This window comes from Carettochelys insculpta, chromosome 11, assembly GCF_033958435.1.
Source record: "Carettochelys insculpta isolate YL-2023 chromosome 11, ASM3395843v1, whole genome shotgun sequence".
Classification (NCBI taxonomy): domain Eukaryota; kingdom Metazoa; phylum Chordata; order Testudines; family Carettochelyidae; genus Carettochelys; species Carettochelys insculpta.
In genome coordinates, this window is record NC_134147.1 from 1827041 (window position 1) to 1841656 (window position 14616).

The 14616-nt window shown below is 56.6% G+C and overlaps 1 protein-coding gene across 1 annotated transcript; it reads right to left on the bottom strand.

Moving 5' to 3' along the window:
• Positions 1-1310: 1310 nt before the first annotated feature.
• TUSC2 (tumor suppressor 2, mitochondrial calcium regulator) lies at positions 1311-13883 on the bottom strand. The gene is made up of 3 exons (XM_075005779.1): positions 13614-13883; positions 8093-8213; positions 1311-5379 (listed from the first exon to the last, which is right to left on the bottom strand). The coding sequence occupies exons 1-3, from the start codon at positions 13775-13777 to the stop codon at positions 5314-5316; spliced, it is 351 nt and encodes a 116-aa protein (XP_074861880.1). The 5' UTR covers positions 13778-13883; the 3' UTR covers positions 1311-5313.
• Between the last annotated feature and the right edge of the window lie 733 nt (positions 13884-14616).

Below are 14616 nucleotides of genomic sequence, written 5' to 3' on the forward strand. Positions count from 1 at the left end.
TTGTTCCAACACCAATTTTGCCCTCAGCAGGAATGCAGGCAGGCAGATGTGCCCAAGACTTTGTGGTTTTGCAGCGCCTATGCATGAGAGGTCATGGAAAAGTCGTGAGACATCATTCTGGTCTTGGACAATTTGAGGGGTTGGCATTTAAAAACTACTTCTCCAGAGCTCATGAAACTCTAGGGAAATTTGTTTTCTACCCCAAGTCTATAATTTAAGAGAAAGTTATACTTCGAGGTTGTTCCAATCACAAGTCAAAAGTGGGAATGAGTCAGACTCCTGTCTGAACCAACCAAAAAAACGTCATGGAACACAGCAACCTTTGCCAACATCACATTGATCCCATGGCCGGTCCCTCCACTTTGTGTGTGTCTCGTCTAGATCACAAGCTCTCTGGGGAAGGAGCTGCCTCCTCTTATGTGTTTTTACAGCTCCTGACAATTCTTGACTGGCCCTTGGGAAGTAAAACACACTAACATGATTGATGATCATCGGAACTCCAGTTGCAACTACAACTGTGGTGTCAGGGCCAACAAATTCCCACCGCTCGCTGCATTAATCCTTGCGAGGTAATTCTTCAACTCCATGAAGGATTTGCCCACTCCCTTCTCCAATAGCTGCAAGGGGATCGCTCACCTTTTAGAACCTCTAGATCACAACCAAGACCACCATGATGTAAATAAACTTCTGCATCACATAACCCAAGGGTCAGCACTCAGGAAGCCCCTGCAGCTAACGTCCATGTGTTCTGTACCACAAACCGTAGCCCCACGGGGCATCTGAATGGCCTACGTAGCAATACTAGGAGACGTGAGCGTGTTCAGGTACTACATACCTGATCTCAAGGGCAGTGGTCAAATGTGATCTCAGCATTCACTAGTCCTGCAGAGCAGCTGTGCGTCCTCTCCTTCCATCAGCTGACAGCAGTTGTGTGATTAAGGGGGATAAGCTCGATTAGCTGGAGGTAAGTTCGGACAAGTTTGGAGGGACCCCAGGAACAGCGGCCAAAGCCACCACGGCTGTTCTGTCTACGAATCGGTTTACGAAGAGACAGATCCACGGCATTTTCTTCCTCTAGGAGCTCAGATCCTGAGGTATTCACAGCCCTCAGCGGCAGGTCCTGTCTGGGCACACTTCAGAAGAGGCCTTCCTTGTGTCAGTACAACCAGAGGGGAAAGAATCAGGTAAGGCCTGAGTAGACCTAGAGGGGCTGCTCCATGGGCCACGTGCAGGGAGAGCCTGCAGTTTGCCATCATGTTAGCACTAACGTGTCCATTGAATAGAGAGGTGGCGAGATCAGTTACTAAACCACCCTCCAGAAATACGACAGCCATTGACCATTTGGGATCGAGAAAGAGTTTTATTGAAATTTAACAAAAATCAGACAGCTGCACTCAAAGGCCGAGGCAGGAGCATCATAAACATTGTACGTGTCTGGACTGGTGATTCCTATCCATTCGCTAGAGGAGCCCGAAGAATAGTGTTGGTGGGTACAATTCTACACAGCCACACGACAGCACAAAGTTGCACAGAAAGAAGTCTTAAAAAAAAATTGAAAAGAAACCCACTTTTTTTGCTTGCTCCAACAATACAGGGGACATAGATCCTATCTACAATCACCTTCACATTTTAAATATCCCTTCAGCTGCTCCCAGGGATCCGCCTCGTCCGAGGCTCCAGGGGACCAGAGCTGGGTTGGGGTTCTGGAACCTGTGCAGACTGAGCACCCGGCCCCACCCCCAGCGGGCTAGCCAGGCTAGGAAGAAGTGGGGGAGGAAGAGCAGACCACCTCAGAGAGCCTGCTGCCCTTGCCCCAGAAGCCAGGCAGATCGACTCCCTCCTCGGGGGACGGCTCCTTTTGGGTTGTTCCGGGTGTGCTGTCGCATCGCACGCGAAGGACGGCCAAGTGGGTTCAGGCTCCTGGGGAGCTTTGCCGAGCGGAGGGTGCTCTGTGCACTTCCCCTACTCAGGAGCCAGGCGGCCAAGAGTACTACACTGCGGCCAGACCAAGGAAGAGATGCCGCGCTCGGCGCAGTGGGACGGCTGCGCTGCAGTTAGACATCACAGCTGGCCTGCGCCAGCTGACTTGGGCTCTGGGGCTATTGAACTGTGGTGTAGACGTTCAGACTCAGACCCTCCTGTCTCACAGGGTCCTAGAGCCCAGACCTGACTATCCACAGGCACAATCAGCCCTCAGCCTGCACCCTCTGAGCCCCAGTCACCAGCCAGTGGTTTTTAATTGCAGTGCAGACATAGCCGGTGCCTTGCAGCGTTGGCTGGGTGCCTCTCAAGAGCGAGACTCACTGTGCCGTGGTAACCCCTGCCCACAGAAAGGGTTTGTAACACAAACGCGTGTGCACGGGGGGCCATGGCTTCCTCTGCCAAAGCTCTCCAGTGCGGGAAGCAGGGCCAGCGGAACTCCTCTCCTCCCAGAGTCGAGCCGCTGCTCCCGCTGCTCGGGGCTGCGACGCGCCGAAGGGCGAGCTCGGCACACGAGGGCGCCAACCCCACCCTCAAAACCAGCAGGAAACACAGCGGCTTTCCTTCGGTGCCGACTTCTGCCGAGGAGGCGGCTGAACTACCCCGTGCACTCGCTCCTCAGCGACCCCGGGCACGGAGCTGGCTGAGCTCGAGGCCAGCCCCACCCGGCACGGCTCAGAATGCTGCCCTAGGCCAGCCTGGAATTCAACAGGGGGCTCTAACTCTGCTGCCCCAAACCTGCCCAGCGCCAGGCCAAGGAGCCCGATCCTACATTTGCAAACAGCACCACGCCTGCCATAGCACAAGGGAGGTGGCACCCCCCAAGCTCTGCTCCGGGCGGGGGATAAGATATGCACTGGCGGTTCTCATGTCTGCAGAAGCCATCTCCCTCTGCGCTCTCCTCCATATCAAACCCCTCCGGACATCCCTGGTGCTAGAGTCCATCCGACTCACACAGAACCCAACCAATACTGCTCTCCACATGGGGTGGGGGGTCTCCTGCGACCTATTACCTTCATCAAGAGAAGTCAGAGGCGGGTTCCCAGCCCAAGCTGTCTCCTACAACCCTCCCAAAAGCAGCTGAAAGGGGGCAGTTTTCAGAGCTACACCTCCCCACACTCAGGAGGTTGAGCTGACCTCACACAGCTCGACCCCCCTCCTTTGCTGGAGACAGCATCCTCCACCCACCTCTGCCCCCAGAGATGTGCCGCTTTCAAGATCTGCGAGATGAACTCGACTCACCCGACAGAGAATGGCCGGGAACAGAAGAATATTTCTGAGTAGGTGGAAGAACAGCGATGTAGGGGAAAGGCTCGGCACCACACAGCTCTCTGGAGCTGTAACAGGCATGCTGTCTGCTGAAGCCAACTGCCGTGCCAGCCAGAAGAGGGGACCTTGAGCCTTTGGTCCCTCGGGGTCATAGTTTCGCTCCAGGCACTAGAGAGAGCAATCGGGGGAGAAGGTGGAATCCGAGGTTAAGGGGAGACCGTGCTACAGAGTCTGACAGCACTGCTATTGCTAACTACTTGAAGCCTGTCAGAATGGCACCCAGACCTTTGAATCACTCTCAGGGGCGTGGAGATGGATACAGCCGATACAGACGCACGGATCCTGCTAGCTGCTTTGCACCAGCAGCTTAAATTAAAATTCGAGGTAGCAAACGTCTGACGTGCTCAGAAAGTAAATGATATGCTCTGGGAGGGGCGATGAGATGTCTCTAAAAAGCTGACTGCAGCAGAAGCCGCATCTTGACCCAGTTTTAAAGCTTCAGAGGAGGTCCTGGAGGGGTGGGTGGCAGGAAGGACCCCTGAAGTCCTGCCTAGGGCAGGCTCACTGTGCCCTTCTCATTTAACCTGGTGCCGAAGGACCATGGGATGGGGTAGGCTCGTCCCAGCTCGGCAGCGGTCAGCTCACACTCAGTCCTTCGAACAAGGACGCAGGGATGAAGCAGCAGACGCATCAATGCACAGGTCCAGCACTGCCACCAGGAGCCCAGGGGCTGCCCCACCAGCCCCGTGTTTTGGGCAGTGGGGAGAGACCCTTCCATTCAAGTGCGATGCACCCCTTCTAGCCCCCGGGGGAGAGAGAGGAACGAGCACGGAGGAAGAACCCGGGTGCTCATATCTGCAGGGAGATTTCCGAGACCCACCAACTGATTGTTTTAGAGCGTATACGCTGACGCTTCATTCCTACCTGGGGACTCTCAGAGCTACACACAGCTGGGGCACGAGGCCAGCACCAGAGGACAACTGAGCAACAGGCGAAAGCCACCCCGGGCTATGGCCTGAGGGGGACTGAGCCCCAAAACAAACAGCAGTGCTCACACAAGAGGTCGCACCCAGTGGCCCACCCTCCAGCACCCTTGAGCTTCAGGGGACGGAAGGGTGCTGCTCAACCCAGGCAGACAGGCTACAAGAGGCAGGATGAGCCCTGCTGTGCGAAGCTGCCTGCGTCCCCGTGGGCTGCCAGCTGTCGCCCAGCACTGAACACCAGGGCTGCTGCTAGCAGCGTCCATTGTTCTGGCTGAAAAGAGCCAGCTGCTCGGGCTGCACCGTGCTTGGCTAATGGATTTTCGGAGAGGACTGGACCTACCCATTAGGGCCCCACGAAAGGCTTCGGGGGACCAGCTCAGCCATACTCTTGGGAAGTGCAAAACAAAGCTGTGCACGGGAGGGGCTAGAAGAGAGGAGACGGAGGTTGGATGCAGTGAAGTCTGGTCTCCTCCCTTCATGAGGCTCCCACTTCTGTGGGGTTCTCAAGACTCACTCCACCTCAGACCGCCCCATTTACCCTCTGCTCCCAGAGCAACTTGGGGGGTGGGGGGGCAGCACTGCCAAATCAACCCCCCACAAAGGATAAACTACACCTCTACTCTTCCATTCATCACCACGTGGTAGGACAGGGGCACGAGGGGGCTGTCGCTAGCCCCACAGGGGGCATTACCTGACCTCCACTCTACCTCGGGCAGGTACCTGAGAAGCGGGGATTTTGTTCAACAACAGGTGCAGGCCGGCTCTCCCTTTAAACCCTCCGACGCAGGTGTCCCGGGCAGTTCAAGCATCCACCCAAACATCGGAGGGCACTCATGAGGATTTAACCCTTCTGACTCAATCGTGGCATTAAGCCGCTGCTACACCAGGTCCCACGTCTTGTCTGTGAGCGGAGCCCTGGGTGGTTCTGCACCGCTCCAGCTCCAAAGTCAAGAGCGTGCGTGTCTGTGCTCGCAGTCCACGGTGGTGCCGGGACACAAGGCAGCCTTGGGTGACGACATTAGGTACAGTAAGGCTGGGCAGGCCCAATGCACTGATGCAGCAGCTGGCGCTCCCCCGCAGCTCAGACCTCACAAATGATAACGGGGAAGTCCACATGAATGCGAGGGTGCTCCAGTTTCACTATCCCCTGAAAAGAGAGCAAGGAGGCTGGTGAGGCAGGAGAGACACTGGCCAGAGCCGAGTCCTACGAAAAGGCCTGCAAACAAAGCACCCAGGCTCTGCAAGTCACGCCAGATGGACGCAGACAACAGAGCTTGTGTCCGAGTCCAGTTCTTAACAGACAAGAGTCCATTAAACCCTCATAATTGACCTGCTGGTTGGCACTCTGAGCAGCAGGCAGGCAAAGGACACTGGATTCCATGCTCGAACTAGCCCCTGGAAGGCTGACTGAAGTGCTCTGAGCTTATGACACCAAGCACGACGGGACTGAACAACAGAGCCACGAGAGTGGGGGAGAAGCAGCTTCGCCTGCCACCGCCCAGACTCCCACAAACCATCACTAGAAGGACCAGGGCTGTTAGTCTGGCACCTTTAACTCACCAGCACTCAAAGCCAGCGGAAAGGGTGGCAAAGAGAGCCCCTAAGCGACCGAGAAGCAGACAAGAACAAAGTCCCCTGTGCACAAGCAAGCAAGCGTTCGGGCCAAGGAGTGACGCGGAAGGCAACAAGCGTCTGTGCCAGCAACGGCAGAACTCTTGAGCCCTATGCTCTGCTGGGAGCAGCCTCACATTACAAACAGAGCAGAAAGCAAAGTAGCTTCAGGGCCTATAGGCCAAGAAGATGCACGTTTGTGGGTTCGGGGCTCAAGTTTCACAGAAGAATCAGAACTAGACTGAACCAGAGCAATCCCCGCAAGACTGACAAGAGGCCAGGAAGGTGGACTAGCGTTTCGCCTATGCAAACAGATGTCACTTCACCTTTGGGCTAACATTTCTGCATCTGCAGCCCGGCGATAATGCTTCTGGTGGAACACCAAACAAAGCAGCTAGGGAATACCTTGAGTTGGGGCCTTCAGTTAAAGGGCCTTGCTTGGTTCAGGATAATACTGACTGTTCCGTCACAAGGCAGCAGCTGGCCAGAAAGTGGCACCATCTCATGCGGGTACAGCACAAACGCAACCAATGAGTTTTGTCCAACAAGACCTTCATCACTACATACAAAAGCCTTAGAACTGGCCACAGAAAAGGGGATTATCTGTAACACTCCCCACAAAAAGCCACAACCAGGCAGAGGTCTCTTTTAGCGCTCAGGAAAGGTGCCAGACCGACAGTCCTGCAGAACAAAGCCTCCCGTCCCCAAAACAGGCACAGCACAGGGAGCAGTGGTGCAAACTACATCTCCTCCGCGTGTCTCGCTCCATGGCCCAGAGGAATCCCTCAAGGAGGAAAAAGGTGGCTCTCTTCCCACAGCCCATTCAGTCTGTCCCCTGAGAAAGCCAAGCAAGGCATCACCAAGCGGTGACTGTGCAACGGACAGCTGCCCGCTGCCCACAGGTACTGGCCCCCAAACTCTCCTTTCCCAGGACCTGTCAGATGGTGACAACGGACTCCTTGCCACCGAGCCAGACCAGCATTTCTTAGACCGGGTTCCATGGAACACTGATGCTCCCTGAACACCTTGCAGGTGCGCTGCACGCGCCTGGCACTCTCTTGATCAACACTGATGGGCTCTATTTGCTGGCAGTAAAACCAGATACCGTGTCACATCTGCACTGCTCTGATACCTGATTAAATTCCTGCGGTTTGTTTCTGCTGTGTATGCTGCTGCTTGGTGTCTTCGGCCTGACAATTTTTATTTCTGTATTTATTTTAAAGAAAACGTTCGCAAGTGTTCCACAGGAGCAGTATTACTGTTTGGTGTTCCCAGGGCTCCCAATGTTTAAGAAACACTGATCTCGAGGACGTATTGTTACGTCAGCATGGCATTTCCTCTACCCTAACGCCTGCTTCAGCATGCCTCAATTGAAACCCCCTGAAACCCTGTCCAACTATAACCAACACCTGATGAGTAGAATCTCTGGTCCACTCCCATATCCGATTCTCTCCCCCAGCCTTATTGTTCTTTCGTCAGAGTTCAGAATGGTTATTCTCTCTACAGTTTATAAAGCACAGTAACAACTCCTAGGGCCTGACTGGCAGGTTTCAAAATTAAGGTCTCTGAGATCAATGCCGAGTGTTAATTCTGTAAGTCACAGAGCACGGTGCTCGTGTTCAGTTTTAAGGTCAGACCGTTGCCTTCCAAAAGCAAGGACTTCCTGAGACTAGCGTACGCATGGTTTTTATGCACTGTGCTGGTTCATTAAGTCCCGGAGCAGCACACTGTGTTTGGGGTTTGTGCCAGATTGGCGCCATCAAGTGACTCTACAGGGTACATCACTGCCTGAGCGTCCTCAGGGCTTGCCATCTGGAAACTATCGTTCAAAACTGTTAACGGGTATTTAAAAGTCATTTCTCTCACCCCAGCTCTCCCACATCGATGAGCCAGCGCTGAGAGAGCTGAGCCAGGCACTTAATCGTGCAGGATTTTAAAGCCACCCAGTACTTCGGCACCCTCTGCTCAATCTTACCGGTCCTGCTGCAGAACAGAGGCCTGAGCAGCAGGATGGGGTGCCCACACCCTTCTCATCAGGAGCTCTCAGCAGAAAGAGAAAGCTGGGCAAAAGCTTTCCCCTTAGCATGTGCAGGCAGGACAGCAGGGAGCTACCACGAAACTTCCAGGGGCTCAGAGCTGGCACAAATCCCAGGCTCCCCATGGGTTAGCGACCACGAAGCAACCCCGGTGTATCACTAGGTTGCCGATCGGGGCTCCGGAAGGGCCGCGTCCACTTCCCAGCACGTTACCTGAGGGATCAGGTTCTTGTGGATACGTCTCAGTTTGGCCCGCTTCCTCCCATTCTTGGTGACAATGGTCTCCTCGTAAAATTCGTGCGCAAGATCCCCGTCCTCATCGTAGTACATGGAGCTGCAGCGGAACCAGCAGAGGGCCATGTAAGAGACTGGGGGGGACCAGCCATCAACGAACCCTCCCCACAACGCCAGGCAAACGCTTTGGGAAGAGGGCAGGAGTGGGCTGGCAGACCTCAGCTGCCTTAGGTATCCCACACTGGCGGGCTGGGTACCAAGAGGCTGGGAAACTGGATATGGAGCCTGTCAGCTGAGCTCAGCAGCCAGGAGTCCTTTCCATCGGACAGCTGTTCAGCAACCGTGAAACAAGGAGCTGGCCCCAGTGCAGTGCCTCGCGGGGCTGGAGTCTCTCATAAAGCTAGTCAGACAACTGGCATTACATGCACACGGTACTCCAGTTTCAAGGGAAATGCCTGCAGCTGCTGTGGCTGTCGATCTGCCCTGCCCCCCCCCACCGCATGAAAGAGACAGGCTCAGCAGAGAGAAAGGGGACTAAGTGGGCCATGGAGATTGCACTCCCCTTGATCACAGGAGCCTGAGCAAAGCAGGGGTGAGGCAGGAGCAGAAAAACTGCTGCTACTCCCTCGCATTCTGCATACAGAGACAAGGTTTGCTATCAACTCACACAGCAAGGGCTGCTTTGCACAGACCCAATTCTGAGCCGTTAAACACAGACCTACGGAGCCATGGTAAAAATCAGCGCCGAGCACACTTCCCCGCTCTGGTTCACGCACACGGGGCAGATCTGCAGCGCTCAAGGGCGAGATGGCTACCAGAATAGTTTCACGCTTGGACGCGCAAGCTCAGGTTGTTGCCAAGCTGGAGAACTGTTCAGCACTAAGGATCAGATCTCATATTAACTTAGAGCTAACTATGCCTGAGCAGCGAACAGAGAGCACGCTCAGGATCAAGCATGAAACAAGTTAAGCTCACTAAATGGGGACCCTGCAAGTTTAAGAGCACTCTCTTACCCTGAGAGAGACTCCTGCAGCTAAAGGGGAAAATAAGTCACTAGATGACTTCAGAATTTCTGGTCTATGCAGTTCCTGGCTTATCTGCTAGCAATGTAGTCAAGGCACATGGATCCAATATTTAGGATGTAAACAACTCTTTGCTTGGAGCCAAAGTGCGACCACCTATTTATTTCACACGAATCACAAAATCATCAGGCAATAACCAACTTGGATGACGACTGATAGATCCGCCGAGAACTTGGTGGTAAAAGGCTCTGGAACTAATTCAGCTGCAACTTCCCCCTCATCTCACCTTGTGATATGTTTGAAGTTCCCCCTTTCTCGAGGGGACTGAACCAATTTCACCACATAGCACCAAGACGGCACATATGACCTAATGTAAATCCCACCACTCCACCCACGCGCACACACACAGATATCAAGTGTGCCAAGATTCATACAGATGATCCACATGTATCTAAAGTCCTCCAGTGACATGAACGACAGCAACAGCATCGCTATCTCATGCTCCCTATCCAGGGCACGAACATAACCGACAGGCAACTCCGTGGCACCTTACAGACCAACAGATACTTTGGAGCATAAGCTTTTGTGGGTAAAGACCTGCTTCATCAGATGCGCGAGTGGCCACTCATGCACCTGACAAGGCGGGTCTCTGCCCACGAAAGCTTATGCTCCAAAATATCTGCTAGTCTGCAAGGTGCCACGGGAGCTGCCTGTTGTTTTTGAAGATACAGGCTAACACAGCTACCTCTCTGATACTTACTAACATAACCAGCACAGCAATACCTCTAACGCAGCCACACAATTCTTCAAAACAGCGGCAGGATGGGTAGCACAGCCTCCTTTCTGGATTGAAGCCACGTCTAAAAAAATGGCCCAACTGCAGACTTTTGGGTTGTTACTGAATTGCAGTTTCCGTCCTCTGCAAATCCTGCACCTCCCTTGGCCTAAGATTGGCTTGTGGGCCTGGAGAGACATGCAAGCTACTGATTTAGGATAGACAGAGGGGCACTGACACAATGCCAATTTCCAGACAATCATCTCCCCTCACACTCAAGGCAGAGTGACAATTTCAGACAGCCGCAAGCAATAGCTTGGCAGCTATGCCGTTGGATTCAGAGGCACCTGGCCTCTCTCCCTTTAGGAGAGAAGGCTCCCCAACTCCAAAAGATAATGAGGAGGAAATAAACCCAAAGCAAAAGTCAAGGACTTTGGCACAACATTTACCACATAATTTGAGAACTGGCAAAGAAACAAGTGCGTGCTACTCACAGGTCTGATGGAGCAATCCATTCCAACCTAGACACCGACATAAAAGCATTCGTTGTCGCTTCACATTTATTTCCTTCTCTGCTAGCTCCCCAGTCGGACTATATGGCTACCCTTCCTAAGTTTGCTCCACAGGGTACAACCGGCAGACAGAATTTTGTTGGCAAGTACAGTCTGCTTAAAAGTTCCTGGTGAAAAGCCTCAAACAGCTACTGATGGGAATTAAGGCTACACACACAGCTCAGCAAAACGCTCTGACAGGAGCCTCAGTCTAAACTGGTGATAGGACCTGCCCCAATGAGCGAAGCTTGGCCATCAGGTAATCAGCAGGATCTCATATTTTTGCCTCAGTGGGTGCAGTCTGCGCTTCTCACCGAAAGACCAGCTGCCACCGAACACCACTGCCTTTGCATATCAAAGTGACAGGTGCCTCGACAATGGGGGTGGGAGGGGAGGGTTATTCCTCACCCCAACTTTGACAACTGATAAGGCAGGGAGCCCAACCCTTCTTCGGCCCTTTGATGCAGCTGGGTCACTGGACAGTCACTCTCCCTCCCCAAGGGGGAAAAAAAATCTCATCTCCCAGCCTTGACGGTCAGTACTACCGCCTCAAAAATCAGACCCGAACATGAGCCGCAATAAACGCATTCATTTTTTAAATCCACAGGAGACAAATTACAAAAAGGGCGCCACACTCGTACCTGTAACAGTAACGAGGGGTCCTGCGGCACCTGAGACTAAACGGGAAAGTTTTGAGCAGGAGCTCTCGCGAGCACAGACTCGCTCGTCCTGCGGCACCTGAGAGACTGACGGGAAAGTTTTGAGCAGGAGCTCTCGCGAGCACAGACTCGCTCGTCCTGCGGCACCTGAGAGACTGACGGGAAAGTTTTGAGCAGGAGCTCTCGCGAGCACAGACTCGCTCGTCCTGCGGCACCTGAGAGACTGACGGGAAAGTTTTGAGCAGGAGCTCTCGCGAGCACAGACTCGCTCGTCCTGCGGCACCTGAGAGACTGCCGGGAAAGTTTTGAGCAGGAGCTCTCGCGAGCACAGACTCGCTCGTCCTGAGGCACCTGAGAGACTGACGGGAAAGTTTTGAGCAGGAGCTCTCGCGAGCACAGACTCGCTCGTCCTGCGGCACCTGAGAGACTGACGGGAAAGTTTTGAGCAGGAGCTCTCGCGAGCACAGACTCGCTCGTCCTGCGGCACCTGTGAGACTCACGGAAAAGTTTTGAGCAGGAGCTCTCGCGAGCACAGACTCGCTCGTCCTGAGGCACCTGAGAGACTGACGGGAAAGTTTTGGGCAGGAGCTCTCGCGAGCACAGACTCGCTCGTCCTGCGGCACCTGAGAGACTGACGGGAAAGTTTTGAGCAGGAGCTCTCGCGAGCACAGACTCGCTCGTCCTGCGGCACCTTACAGACTGACGGGAAAGTTTTGAGCAGGAGCTCTCACGAGCACAGACTCGCTCGTCCTGCGGCACCTGAGAGACTGACGGGAAAGTTTTGGGCAGGAGCTCTCGCGAGCACAGACTCGCTCATCCTGCGGCACCTGAGAGACTGACGGGAAAGTTTTGAGCAGGAGCTCTCGCGAGCACAGACTGGCTCGTCCTGCGGCACCTGTGAGACTCACGGAAAAGTTTTGAGCAGGAGCTCTCGCGAGCACAGACTCGCTCGTCCTGCGGCACCTGAGAGACTGACGGGAAAGTTTTGAGCAGGAGCTCTCGCGAGCACAGACTCGCTCGTCCTGCGGCACCTGAGAGACTGACGGGAAAGTTTTGAGCAGGAGCTCTCGCGAGCACAGACTCGCTCGTCCTGCGGCACCTGAGAGACTGACGGGAAAGTTTTGAGCAGGAGCTCTCGCGAGCACAGACTCGCTCGTCCTGCGGCACCTGAGAGACTGACGGGAAAGTTTTGGGCAGGAGCTCTCGCGAGCACAGACTCGCTCGTCCTGCGGCACCTGAGAGACTGACGGGAAAGTTTTGAGCAGGAGCTCTCGCGAGCACAGACTCGCTCGTCCTGCGGCACCTTACAGACTGACGGGAAAGTTTTGAGCAGGAGCTCTCGCGAGCACAGACTCGCTCGTCCTGCGGCACCTGAGAGACTCACGGGAAAGTTTTGGGCAGGAGCTCTCGCGAGCACAGACTCGCTCGTCCTGCGGCACCTGAGAGACTGACGGGAAAGTTTTGGGCAGGAGCTCTCGCGAGCACAGACTCGCTCGTCCTGCGGCACCTGAGAGACTGACGGGAAAGTTTTGAGCAGGAGCTCTCGCGAGCACAGACTCGCTCGTCCTGCGGCACCTGAGAGACTGACGGGAAAGTTTTGAGCAGGAGCTCTCGCGAGCACAGACTCGCTCGTCCTGCGGCACCTGAGAGACTCACGGGAAAGTTTTGGGCAGGAGCTCTCGCGAGCACAGACTCGCTCGTCCTGCGGCACCTGAGAGACTCACGGGAAAGTTTTGGGCAGGAGCTCTCGCGAGCACAGACTCGCTCGTCCTGCGGCACCTGAGAGACTCACGGGAAAGTTTTGAGCAGGAGCTCTCGCGAGCACAGACTCGCTCGTCCTGCGGCACCTGAGAGACTGACGGGAAAGTTTTGAGCAGGAGCTCTCGCGAGCACAGACTCGCTCGTCCTGCGGCACCTGAGAGACTCACGGGAAAGTTTTGAGCAGGAGCTCTCGTGAGCACAGACTCGCTCCGCATCTGCTGAAGTGAGTCTGTGCTCACGAGAGCTCATGCTCAAGACTTCCCCGTTAGTCTCTCAGGTGCCGCAGGACCCCTCGCCGCTGTTACAGACCCACACTAACGGGGCTGCCCCCTGCGCGACCTGACCTGCGCAGAGACACCCCCGAGGGCAGCTCTGCCGCTGCGGGCGGGGGAAACACGCGCCAAAGGTCAGGGGTGACGCGCTCCCCGCAGAGCCTCTTGTTTTGCGCCCTCGCAAGTCCCGCCCCGAGCCCCGGCAGGGGCAATACCGGGCCCAGGACCCTCCCTCCGCAGAGCGGGGGTCCCCCTTCCCCGCCTGCCGCGCTGGGCCCCGGCGCGCACAGGGACCGGGCCGGGGCGGGTCGGGGACGGCGGAGAAGGCTGCGGGCGGCGCCGGGGCCTCCCACGTGCCGGGCTGGGACGCAGCGCCCCGGAACCGGCCTGGGCGGGGGGACGCGGGGGACCCCGCCCCGCCCCCGCCCCGGCAGCCCCGCCCCCTCGGCCGCGCCCCTACCCGCGGCGGGTGAAGACGAAGGGGGTGGCGCTGCGGCAGCCGCGCGCCCGCGCCAGGGCCAGGGCCTGCTCCCGCTCCCGCTCCCCGCCGGGTCCCGCGGCGCCGCCCGGGCCGGGGGAGGCGAAGGGCCAGAGGCCGCGGGCCTTGGAGCCGCTGGCGCCCATGCTCAGGGCGGGAGCATGGCGGGGGGCGGGGGCCGCCTCGGCGGAGCCCAGCAACGGCCGGCGCCTCCCGGACGCCCGACGCCACTTCCGGCCGGTCGCGCGTCACGTGCCGCGCGGAGGGGCGGGGCGGGGCGCCCGCGTCACGTGGTCAGGGAGCCGCGGGAGCGAGGAGCGCGTGGACGGGAGCGGGGCTGCCGCGTGAGACTCCGCCCCGCCACGTGGCGAGGGCTGGTGCCGGCGTGCGGGCTCTGGCCCCGCCCCTCGGCGCGTCACGGCCCCCGCCACCCCTCCGTGCACACACAGCCCCCCCTTCCCTTGTACGCGCAACCCCCCGGCACCCCTCGGTGCACACACAGCCCCCCCTTCCCCTGCACGCACAACCCCCCGCCACCCCTCCGTGCACACACAAACCCCCGAGAGCCGTCGGTGCACACACAGCCCCCCCCTTCCCTTGCACGTACAAACCCCCGACACCCCTCGGCGCGCACACAGCCGCCCCTTCCCTTCTACACACAAACCCCTGACAGCCTTTGGTGCACACACAGCCCCCCTTTACTTGCACGCACAAACCCCCGACACCCCTCGGTGCGCACACAGCCCCCCCTTCCCTTCTACACACAAAGCCCTGACAGCCTTTGGTGCACACACAGCCCCCCTTTACTTGCACGCACAAACCCCCGACACCCCTCGGTGCACACACAGCCCCCCCTTCCCTTCTACACACAAACCCCTGACAGCCTTTGGTGCACACACAGCCCCCCTTCACTTGTACACACAAACCCCCGCCCCCCTCCGTGCACACACAGCCCCCTTTCACTTGCACGCACGCACACACAGCC

What these genes read in the sequence shown, in the direction of transcription:
- TUSC2 (XM_075005779.1), bottom strand. Translation starts at nt 13,777, where the DNA reads ATGGGCGCCAGCGGCTCCAAGGCCCGCGGCCTCTGGCCCTTCGCCTCC. An exon ending in TTCGTCTTCACCCGCCGCGG is followed by an intron (nt 8,214 to 13,613) that starts GTAGGGGCGCGG and finishes GTTCCGCTGCAG; the next exon opens with CTCCATGTACTACGATGAGG. An exon ending in ACAAGAACCTGATCCCTCAG is followed by an intron (nt 5,380 to 8,092) that starts GTAACGTGCTGG and finishes CTCTCTTTTCAG; the next exon opens with GGGATAGTGAAACTGGAGCA.